Below are 12,004 nucleotides of genomic sequence, written 5' to 3'. Positions count from 1 at the left end.
TGATGGTTCTGCTGCTCCCTTCCCTGTGCTCTCCTGTTTGCATCTTGCTGGCATTGGCAGGCATGGCTCAGCCAGCACCTGCTTTTGTGACTCTGCTGGATGCTTCTTCTGTGGCCATCTATTTTTTGAAAATAAAACAGGTATTTTGCTTTGAAAACTAAAGTGTAACTCTCCAAGGCTGGCTTTTTTTGAAGAATGGATTCAGACAGAAATGGCCTTTCTAAATTATAGGTTTAAAATTACCCTATCATTATACAACAGCTTGGCACTTCTCCAGAAAACTGAAGATGTTTGGAACCTTTTCCACTGAAACGATAATTGCCCAATGAAAACAGGATTTGGGGAAACATAAACTGAGATCAAGCTACTCCTTTTTGCTATAAATTATATTGACTCTTCACTATTGCAAAACTGCTTTTGATGATTTGACCATGGAAGAATGTAGTGAAAGACTCCTATTACCACACTCCCATGCGCAGGGAAATTGCAATGCATCCACACAAATCTGAGCTTAGACGAGACTTTCCACTGACTTCAAACAACTCTGCCTTTTGTGCTCAGAGTTGCACAGGCCACTATTAAAATATCTTTAAAGTCCTTAACAACCAGGTGTTTCTTTTGTGTGGCAGGATGGAAGTCACTTTTTCTTCTTCAACCAAATTTTCAATATTTGGTTTGTTTACTCCAAGCTGCCTTGAAAGCACTGAAGGACAGGAATTTAAAACTTCTGAGTCTGAAGCTGAAAAAGAAATAGATATTTGTGTGAAGTATCATTTTCCCCATAAAACTCCTGGTTGCAGGATATCGTGGAGTTTACTAGTGCACTGGAAATCATTTAGGAAGTTTTCAAGATCTGGATCAGCAAATGGGGGGGGGGGGGGGGGGGGTGTGTGTGTAGATAGATAAACAGATATACAGAGGTTTGGGAGAACAGACTTAATGCCCAGTGGATCCTGGCTGTAAGCGCTGAAGTGCCCAAGTGAATCGAAAAAACAAACTTTCCCATGGACTGTGAGCGATTTCTTTGTTTGGCCCAGTTTGCCTACCTACTTTATACTACAGCATGGAAAGGCTTATATTTTCCTCTGTGTAAGACAGTAAAGGATGGATGTTAGAGAGCCTGTCAGGCTGGTAAAAGTGAACTGTCAGGGGCTGACAACATATGAATGGAGTTACCTTGGAGATACAACAGAAGACCAACAACTAGACGTTGAGGTTTTAATGAATGCCTGCTAAGCAAGGCAGAACGTGTGAAAACAACGTGGCTGGTCCTTGAAACAAAGGGCTGAGGTGCTGGGATGCTGGAGGAACTCACAGAGGAGGAGGAATGGTGTAATGCCACACCCGAAGTTGCTTGGGGGCTCTGAGCCCAGAAGAGCTGTTGGAAACATTTTTTCTGTGTGTGTTGTTTGCAGACACTCAGGAAACCATTGGCAGGACCATGAGAAGGGGCAGCCTTAGAGTGTTGAATTGTAGCTGATAAGGGTATTAATAGCCTGCTGCAAGCATTTGCAGAGAAAAGAATCACTTAAATGACAAGAGTAAGGGATTTTGGCTTAGAGAACCCCACACAACCCAACTTACTGACAAGAGTTAATTTCCAGCCTTTTTCTGAACTGAATTCTCTGTCTAGTTCCTGCTTATAGCATAAACTCCCAAATGCATCCTAGACTGACTTCAGGTAAGTTTGAGATGCCTGTGGATCAGTAAAGCAAAGGTCTTGTGTGTGTTTGTGTTCACTAACAGGATGCCAGTTCTATTACCACTGAATCAGCTGAGATGGAGGGAAGATGACTGAGTGTGCATAGGTGTGTAGATTCTGTACATCTGTAGCTGCCACATTATTTACCAAGATAGGTATTTTACGATGACATCCAATGGGACAAAGGGCTCAGTGCTCGCTTCTAAACTGGAGCTCCCTTCCACGTTCTGCTAATGCACATAAAGGCTTGGTTGCATTGAGATCTTCAGAGGCAGGATAACTCCTTCTGTGGAAGGAATGTGTGGGGCCAGAAGTGCTGTTTGGGGTGGATTTTTATCAGTCCTTTAGTTGGGCACCAAGAAGATCACTCAAGCCCCTTCTCCTGAAATGGGTTCCTCAGGGCTTGCTGGGTGGGTCAGCAGGAGTATTTTATTGCTGCCATTTTGAACCTGACTTTCCCTGGAGGGGTTTGCTGATCATAAGGCCAGCACTGGTCCCAAGTGTGCTCCAAGAGACTGGTCTTTTCCACAGTGGCACAGTGAATTAGCCTCTTTACACAGTGACCTTGTGGTATGCCTATTTCTGATTTTAAAATTATGTGAAATACGGGTTTTGTTAGCTTTTTTTTTGTAATCACTTCCTATCCCTCTACCTTGAGGGTGATTTTTTTTCCCCCCCCATAGTTGTAGCGTTGTCTTCAGGAAAGCTTGTATTTTATGTCTTTGGGAAATGTGCTCTCTGCTCTGTGAGAAATCTGTAGTATTTCTTAGGCCTTGCAGCCTGGATTGCTACTGACTTCTGTTGAGGAAAACTACTCAGACTTGTGACAATGGGAGGGTTGTTTCCTCTGTGAGGTATGGAAAGGGGCACAGTGGGACTCCCTGGCTCCCATCCCCTAATCAAATCACACTCTGTGCTAGGTCAGGCAACACTAGAGCTGGAACCCTTGTCTTAGGTTCCTGTGCCATCAGGTTGCCATCTGATGATACTATGTTAAGTGGTGAAGCCATGCATGCTCTCTTTTGTCATTGGCTTGGGTGGACATAAGGACTCCTATTACAGAAAGGTCTAGCAGGTCAATCTGGCTTGCTGATGAGTGCCATCAAAGAAGTAGCATCAACACCAAAGTGATTTCCATGGAAGCTCAGGGAAGGATTGGAAAAATATTTTGCCCCATGAGGGGATAATTGCAAATGTTTGCATATAGTAGCATGGAATGCCTAAAGTTATAGGTGCTTGATTATCTGTGCCAGCGGGAGGAAGTGTTTGCTGTATCCATGTGTTTTCCTGAGTGGATGAGAGCACTCATGCCAGCAGGGAATTCAGCCTTGTGGGAGTAAGACTGAAGGGTGTCTGCCTGTCTGGCCATCAGTATGCTGGAGACTTACTCAGAAAATGGGGCCTGACAGATAAGCTCTGCTGCACAAAACCGAACAGCATTAATGGTGTTGCCAAATTTAACTTGCAGCCATCGTCTGAACTGTTTCTCGTTAGCTGTCCCAGCTGTGTCACTGCTGCTGACGGGAACTGGCCTCCACAACCTGCTCTGTAAACACTTTCCAGAGCTCAGCTTGGACAATGATTATGACTGCTGCTGTGAGTCTCCTGGGTTGGATCTGGGTCGGTCTGTAGGAAAGGATTACAAAACAGAAGGCTCATATCATCACAGTTTGTTTACGGCGGTTTTGGGAAACGCCAGAGCGGCGGTACAGCTTGGATCTTTCCACTGAAGCCTGCAGATTCTCTGTAGAGAACCTGTCTGCTCTGCACTGCAATAGCACTGATCTTAGTCCAGAAACTATTCGGGTATTTTTGGCTGCACTTTGGAGAAATTCATTCAGTCTAATGGCATTTCAAAGAGGAAAACCAGAAGTATCTGAGAGCTTGAGGTTTGAGAACTTGGCTGTTGCACACTGGGTGGAATTCTGAATGGAAAAATAGTGTGGATTTCTGCTATGCAGAGCTAGTTGTCTAGACCTATGGCGCTACCTCGTGTCAATTAAATACTATATAAAAGCTACAGAATGGCTGCTACTAAATGTTCATATTCAGTTGCATTTCATAGGTTCAAGATTGCCTGTAACCCCAGACAGAAATAAACATGTATGCTGAGTTGTTTTGAATTCTATTCCATTAGCAATATTAGCTACCTAGTTTGCAAGTGCTTTAGATAATTTTAATAATATGATAAAAAAGCCACGCTCTAATAAGTCAGAAGGTTGTAAGACAATTAAATGAAAATTGGTTTAGGGTGAGTACAGAAGATGACGAGGCAGTTGAACATGCCAGTGTAGAGCACAGCTGAGGGAGGCTGTAGTGTTTTCTTGTAGCTGTCTCTTGAGCCCATAATTGTAGGAGAGGAAAACTAGAAGTAAAAGAAATACAAGAAGAATAAGCTTGAATGCTCTTCTGTCTTCTGGATCCCATCTGTAATTCACCCAAGCCTGTGCTGGAGAGATGTTGCACACATCTAAAAGGAGCTTGCTAATATTCATCATTTTACCAAGACCCTGGCTGCAGCATCTGAAGGCATTGGGCTCCATCCTGAACTCCTCCAAGCTTGCCTGTGTGCTGTGGGCAGGCTGGCAGGGAGAGTGCCTCCTGGTGTTGCCTGCTGGGCTTTGGTCAGCACAGCTGCCTGTGGAAGATAGGGAGCTCTGTCTATGAGTCTCTTCAGCACAACACTGTAGAATCTGATTTCTCTTGGCACTGAGCTGCTGTACACTTTGCATTTTTGTTTGGCTGGTGGAAAGCCTGCGAGTGAGTGAGGCATCAGGCACTTAATATTGTTGTCGTCACTCAGGAGAGATTTGCTTACTAGTGGTGGCTTATTTACTTAATTAAATTCAAATGGTGGTTTTAGATGCTGAAGCTGCTTGACCCTGTGTTTTGTGAAAATCCACTGATGCAACAATCTATGTTTATGAAAAACTGAAAGTGTGAGAAATACGGTAAATTTTGCAAGGAGCCTGGCTGGGAGGAGATGCTATTGTCCTTCCTGCTAGGTTATCTGCATTGGAATCAGCGTGGTGAATCATGGTAATGTGCAGGGAGCAGCAATATTCTCTTCTGTTCTCCATGTGGAGATGGCCAGTGAGGGTCCCATGGGGAGGATGACTGGAGTGCTGTTGGTGGCCAGGTTGTGTTTGCATGAAGTGCTGGGAGAAAGACCTAATGCAAAACCCTTAACCAGACCTGTGTTCCCTTGCAGAGATGCACTTGATGCTGCCAGTGTGCTTTATAATCAAGTTGATGAGGGCGTTCACCGACTGGTGATGCTGTCAAACAAGCGCATCCAGGAACTGGAGCTGGTGATGGAGTTCGAGAAAGTGGAAGAGTGTTTTAAGGAGGTAAGGCCTGCCTATCAGTTCCAGTGACTGCTGCCCTTTGACTGTGTGTTCCCCTGCAGGTACTGGGCCTCTTGATGCGTTGTGAAGGTGTACAGTGATGCTTGATCCTTTAAAAGAACAGCTGAACATAAGAATGTGAGATAGAGTTTCAGAAGTGCTGAGAATCAAACCATTTATTTCCCTGGTATCTCTTGATGCCAGGTGAAAGTCTCCTGGCTTCTCTCTAGGTGTGGATCAGTCAAACCCCATAAATATCTGTGAAGTGTATAGGTAAGCAATACACTGGGAGTTTGGGTGTCTTTTTTGGCCCTCTCAGCAAGACTTCACCTTGAGAAGCAGCAGAGTGATGACAAGCTGATGATAAGTCTGCATGTCCCCTCTGGGCTGTAGCTCCTGTAGCGTTTGCTGACATCCTGTTGCTGAATATCCCTGCCCCACACTGGCTGCCCATCTCTGTCCTGTACTCTGTTGTTTAGATTCCTGTGCTGTTCTCAGGTCCCTGATACCTGATAAGTCCAGGCACACTCCTTCCCCTCTGGGTACAGCACCGAACGCAATCGGTTTGCCTTTGGGTGCAGCCCTCTATACAGCCTTCAGGCACGGAATGGCCTCGTGTCCTTAGCCCAAGAGCCATACTCAACCTCCCACCCCCTGCACTTCTGTGGGACCTTCAACTTCCCTTCGTTTGGTGCTTGTTGAAACTCTTGACAGCCATGGGATAACTGAAGCAAACAGGCACTGGCTTTCAGAAAAACTTTGGAAATCTGTAGCCATGTTGATAGAGGACCTCAAAAAGTCATAAAACAGCTCAGATCTCAGCATCCTTCAAGAGCTGATGAGTCCTTTCAGTGTTGCAGATCCCAGATGTTCCATGCTACAGATCCCTAAGCCTGAACTCAACCTTGAGATTATGGAGTTGTGTGGTCTCCTGTGCTGTAACTCATCAACAATGGGAAGTTCTATGTGTCCTTAAAAATAAGTATTAGTATCAGTTTCACCATTGCTCTTCAGGGGTTCTGGGCTCTTCTCCTCTAGTGGGAACTGGATTTGCAAAGGAGGCTGTAGCCTACCTAGTGTTTTCACAGGCCAAGGTGGATCCAGGAGTTTTAATGACTTCCCATTTGGAGGTAGACACTTGGGCGCCCTGCAGGATGCGTTCAGGACAAGAAGTGTCTTGCAAGAACCTGGTAGAGACTCTCTTAAACACACAGGTTCCTAATACCAAACAGAAATGAAAAAAGGCACAAAAGCAGGCACTGCAACCTGTCCTTGCTTTAAGCTGAACTTAATTTTTTGTTGAATGGCACTGACTTCTCCCAGCTTACTTTGCTTGTAGATCCCCAATGATGCCAGCAGTTGCTCCTGCTGTTACGCCTGCCTGGGAGCTCTAGGCAGCAGCAGTGTGCCCTTCTGAAGTACTGAGAACCCACCCCCATCTCTTCCTCTTGCCAGTGGGCTTGTTCCTTATAACTTTCTCACAGTCCACAAAACTAGGAGTTTGTCCTTGACTATGGGGTTGAGTTGGGATATGGATTCAGATGATACAGGAAAACACGATGTGTGGGCATTAGGAAGCACTTAGTCTGTCCCTTCCCTCAGGTGCACCTATGCCTGGAGCATTGCCGACAAGTTTGGCAGGCTGCTTTTAAAACCTACTGGTGATGGAGATGCTGTGTTATCCTGCCTGGCCTCCTATGACTGCTTTGCTCTTAGGATGCTCTTGTTAGTCAGTCCTCTACCCCTCTTTGAGGATATGAGCTGATAACTGCAGCAGTGGCTGGGCTCCACTGAGGAACATGCAGTTGCTGCTCAGCTTTGTGGAGAGCTGCCTTCAGAAAACCAGTAGCTGAGAGTCCCAGAGAACCATGAAACATTGCAAATGGGGAGAATCCATCAGTACATTCATACTGACATAGTTTGTGTCCTGCCAGTCAGAAAAGGGAAGTGATGTAGGAAATCTGGCAGCAAGGAGATTTGATCCCAGTTTGGGGTAGCAATAATAGGAGTGTCAGGCCAGTCTGCAGGTTGCAGAGCTTGCTTTAGACTGTGGCTCACCCAAAACAGAGCCCAGGCAGCCGCTTGCCATGTTTATGCCTAAGGCTGGTGAGCAATAGCAGAGCTTTTCAATTACTCTGTAACCTGAAGTGGAAAAACTCTTAGCAGGAGGCTCAGACTGAAATGCCAGAATGGGGGTAGAAGTCTACACACATTCTTTCCAGTAATGAGGTGACCAACATTATGAGAGCAGTTCCTTGCTCTTTCCACATAAAGGCCTACGTTGGTGAGTAGCACAGGGTGACTAATAAGCGGGGCTTATCCCTTTTCTCCTAGGTCAGCAGTTGGATTGAGAGTGTTGGCAGAAAGCGGCTAAAGGAAACTATCAACCTGGATGATTCTTTGGAGATGCTGCTTCAAGCACAAAAGCAGTTCAAGGAGTTTGATCTTGTTGCCAGTGTAAGTGGTTTTGGATTGGAAAAATATATTCTCCAGTGTCTGAGTTGGTAGCATGTCTGTCTTGTATGTGCTCAACCAAACACATGATGCTAAGAGTGTTCATCACCAAAGTGTGTGTCATTCCTTCTCACTACGTAGCATCCCAGCTCTTTTTTTGCAGACAAAGGCACCAGCTCAACACTTAATAGATGGCATTTACCAGTCTTGGGGAAAATAACTACTGGGTTGAAAGATGGGGATTTTTGTTCCTTGGATGTGCTTATAACACTGCTACCTTTTTTTGATCCTAATTGAGCCATGGTCGTGCTGTGTAGGCCTTTACAAGGTGCTGTGTGACAAGTGTAAATTGTAAGAGATCAGGCTTCAGAATTCTACTGTAAACAAAGACACCCCCGATCATGTGATTTGAACCTTAAAAACCAGTCTAATTAGGCCTAGCTGGTAATGGCCTTGAAGACTACTTACAATTGATTCCAGGTCTCTATCCTCATAAGCAATTCCTTTGTGTTTTCAGGAATATTGCAAAAGGGGACAGGAAGCATTAAAGAAGATGAATCAATGGGAAGACTTCTCCTTTGTGGATGTGCATTCTTACAGGGTAAAGCTGCAGACCTACGGAGATCAGCTGGAGGAGTTCTGCACCCAGCTGGATGAAACCAGGCACCGAGTCTGTGAAACAGTCAGGCTGTATGAATTCTTTGACAAGGTAAGAGAAGGCATCTGCTGCACAGAGGAGGGTGTAAAAAGTCTGCTTGGACTCAGTCCAGTGCTAGATTGTTTATGAAAGGTGCGAAATGTAGTATTTGCTCCATCAGGGAGCTGCATCTATAACTTGCAGCAGTCCCCTCATGCTCATGTGTCTGCGATGATTTTTTTTCAAGTCAGTATGTGGGAGAAGGGGTGGGTGTGTCTTCCAGAAGATGTCCACATGTGTTAAGCATAGACGTTTTCTGCTCTCTGAGCTGGAGCTTTTTAACCCCTTTCATGGCCACAGTGAACAGAGGGATTATGGCAGTGCTGGCTCTGATGGCACGGGCCAAGAGATGGGCTGCTTGTGTCCAGTCTTGGCCACCATACCAGGGTAGGCTGCCTGCATTTTCCTGCTATATCCTTACACACTGGAAAATTCAGCCTGTTGACCCATCAGGAGTAGCACCCTGCTCTTCAGTCCTAAATACAGTCAAACTCCTCCCATGTGGAGGCCTGCATGAGGAAAGGGAGCACCAGAATGGAGAGCTGGCAAGTGTGGCTGAGGGAACGAGGGATCCCTGGATCATCACAGGGATCTGGGAAGTAGAAGGAGAGGATGTGTGTGGTGACTGCTCTGAGTGCCTGACCTACTCACCTGTTTGGTTTAGTGCAAATGCACCCATTTAGCAGATCTGCAGTTGGATTTGGTGTTCTTTAATTTCTAAAGTTGCAGATGAATAAGCAGTAGGATTTTCTAAGTGCATTTTAAAATACAGCTTTGGCAAGGACAGAAGGCTGGGGAGCCTGTGCTCCATTTATTCCACACTTGTACAAACATTGGGTATTGAAGTTCTCAAATTCCAGAAAGAATAGACACTAAAAGTTAAGCTGTACCAGATGTAGGTGCCACTTTGTTGCTGTCTCTGAGCTGCCTTGGCAGCCAGAAGTGCTCAGGGGAGGAGGGAGGAAATTCAGCTGAACATGAAAACATGGAAAAGCATCCTGTGTGACGCAGAAAAGTGGAGAAGGCAGCCCAGAACACTGCTGTCAGGGTAATGAGGATTGAGTTTGGTGATGCTCTGCAGGTCTGCTCTGGCTCATCTCTGCAGTTTGCTGCACCGGTGAGGGACCCTCCTGCTGTGGAAATGTGTAATGTTTTTTTCACCCCAGTGGAGAGGAGAAGTGCCTTCTGTGCCATAGGAGAATGGCAAGAACCTGTGCTCTGCTGCCTCACTGAACAGAGATGTTTAGGGGCTGCTGTGGTACCTGCACACCTCTTGCCATCGTGGGGGATCCTGGGAATGATCCCGGGAAGGGTTTTCTCGTGTTTCTTCTGATAAATTGAGGCATGCAAAAGCACCAAGCCTTACTTGGCATATTGACAGTTCTGCAGCCAAGCCAAACATTGGTCGTATGTGAACCCTTCCAGCCAGAGCTGGAAGTCTCTGGAGCACAAATGTGGACTGGAGCACATGATCATACAACCATACAATGGTTTGAGCTTGAAGGGATTTTAAAGGAATCATCTGTTTCCAACTCCCCTGCTACAGGCAGGGATGCCACCCACTGGGCCAAGTTGCTACAAGCCCCTGTCCCGGCCTTGGACACTTTCAGGGATGGGACAATCACAGCTTCTCTGGACAACCTGTGCCAGGGTCTCACCACCCTCACAGGGAAGAATTTCTTCCTGATACCCAACTAATCCTGCCCTCTGTCAGTTTGAAGCCATTCCCTGTTATCCTGTCACTCCATGCCCTTGTCCAAAGTCCCTCTCCAGCTCTCTTGGAGCCCCTTCAGGTGTTCTGCAAGGTGTTCTAAGGTCTCCCCGAAGCTTCCAGGCTGCTCCATGCTCTGTTGAGGCATGGAAATCACATTGTGGTGGTAGCTCTTGGGCTGCCAGGATAGTTGGACATGACTCTATAGCAGTCTGTTCCTCCACATCTTCAAAGCCTTTTCAGAGCCTGGGTCATTTCTAGGGATAAAAATGCTACATAGACCCCAACAGTGGCCCATTAATTTTTTGAGGGCATTGCAGCTTCTTTTTGGTGGATGAAAACTGCAGTATGCAGTCGTTGGCAGCAACAGCAGCCCTCTGTTATGCCTTTCATGCTGCACGGCCTCAGTGAAAACAAAATGATAGTGGCACAGTGTGTTTGCACACTGCTTTGGTGTGGAGGAGAGGCAGCTGGCTCAGGGAGGGAGGAGGATTTTGATCTTACTGGTTTCAGTAGAGCTATAAACAATTTGGTGGTGTAAATATACCATGTGTGTATTGTGAACCAGTGGCCAACTGAAACCAGGAGTGTAGGGGGATACATCCTGCAGCTGTAGGATCAGTGCAGAAGTTGCTGCGTAGCATGAAAGTTCTTTCAGTGCCTGTGAGTTTGATCTTGATCTCCAGAATGCTTTCTGCCTTCCCAAAGCATGGTCTGGGAGGTGGGGGATATGCAGAAGATTTTATCTAAACTGATTTCCCACTCTTCTGATACTGAGCTGCTTTTGACTTTCCTGCAGTGATTTTGTCAGTGCCTGCCTAACTCCCTTGTCTCTTCTCTAATATCTGAGGGCATGTCAACAGCAGGAGTCTACAATAAGTGCAGTGTCCTTGATTTTCCTTCTCGTAAAGAGGCTGCAGAGTGCCAAACCCCAGGATTTGGGGAAGAAGCCCAAAGATGCGCAAGCAGTGTACGCTATGGTAATGAGCTGGCAAGCTCAGATCTCCAAACATCTCAGCATGCGCCAGGGGAGTGGCACGCCCACCATGGGGATCATGGTGTTCACCCCTCACATACCTTGCTGCCTCTGGGAATGGGAAGCTCCGTGGTGCTGGCCCTTCTGCATGTGGTGGGCATGTGTTTTGTGGGGTGCTGCCCTGTGGCTGTTGGACAGGCTGTGGGACAGGACAGCATAACCCCATATGCCCCATCAAGATGCTGTACTGTGTTTTTTCACTGCTTGGCAGTTCCTGAAGGCCTGTCAGAGCTCCCTGCAATGAGGCAGGCTGAGCTGGGCCAGACCACATGGAGCTTGCACATGGGCTGGCAGGGTTCCCTCCCCAAAGCCATGACTGGTGCCAAGCTGGATGTTTCCATTTGTCCCCACTTCCTTTGCGGCAGGAGCCCTTGGTGCCTGACAGGGGGTGAATGATGGCTGGGCTGGGGCAGGAGGAGCCGTGAAGAAAACTTCCTTCCCCAACTCTGACTGTGGGCTGGAGGATTGTTTTTCAGTACCACAAAGTCAATGTGGGCATATTCGGGGACCTGCCATCTCCCTGTGGCTTCAAGCCTGGTCTGGCCGCTGTCCCTTGTTTACTCAGTTCCAAGACTGCGTTGGGATCTGGCACCATACAGTGCTTTGGGGAAAACCTGGGAAGCTGAACAAGCAAGGGTATGTATGATGTACCAGCAGCATTGATGTCTGTTTCGTTCTGGGGTTCCTGCAAGGACAGTCCCCAGTATCCTTTTCTCCTTCTCTCTATCCTGGCTTCACAATAACACTGCCATAGGTACACTGTCAAGACCAGGAGGAGCCACAGCAAGTCTTTCTCTCCTTTTTTATCTCATTTGCCTTCATATTTTTTCCTTCCTCAAGCTCTCTTTGGGTGAATTATTTCCCAGAACACTCTTATATCCCATGCTCTGGACTTTACCATAAGTGAAGTGCAGGTTACCTGGACTGCAGGTTTGAAATGGCCCATGTGAGAGCCGTGTGGCCTCAGGACTGAGCATCTCACTTGCAGTAGCCTGTCCAGTGAGCCAGAGCACACAGCACAGTCTCTGCCAGGTCTGGGATGACAGCCAGTCCTGCT

General features: G+C 46.8%; 1 protein-coding gene across 1 annotated transcript in view; it reads left to right on the top strand.

Annotated features, from left to right (window-relative positions):
- Positions 1–12,004, top strand: part of PLEKHG4 (pleckstrin homology and RhoGEF domain containing G4) — an 87,672-nt gene that overhangs the window by 52,057 nt on the left and 23,611 nt on the right. Inside the window, exons 13-15 of the mRNA XM_017740806.1 lie at positions 4,914–5,052; positions 7,384–7,506; positions 8,021–8,212. Coding sequence (XP_017596295.1) covers positions 4,914–5,052; positions 7,384–7,506; positions 8,021–8,212 — 454 coding nt within the window. The remainder of the gene's footprint in view (positions 1–4,913; positions 5,053–7,383; positions 7,507–8,020; positions 8,213–12,004) is intronic.

Source organism: Corvus brachyrhynchos, unplaced genomic scaffold (assembly GCF_000691975.1).
Source record: "Corvus brachyrhynchos isolate BGI_N302 unplaced genomic scaffold, ASM69197v1 scaffold26, whole genome shotgun sequence".
Taxonomy (NCBI): domain Eukaryota; kingdom Metazoa; phylum Chordata; class Aves; order Passeriformes; family Corvidae; genus Corvus; species Corvus brachyrhynchos.
The sequence above is the reverse complement of the archived record's forward strand: the minus strand, read 5'-3'. Positions and strand labels throughout refer to the sequence as shown.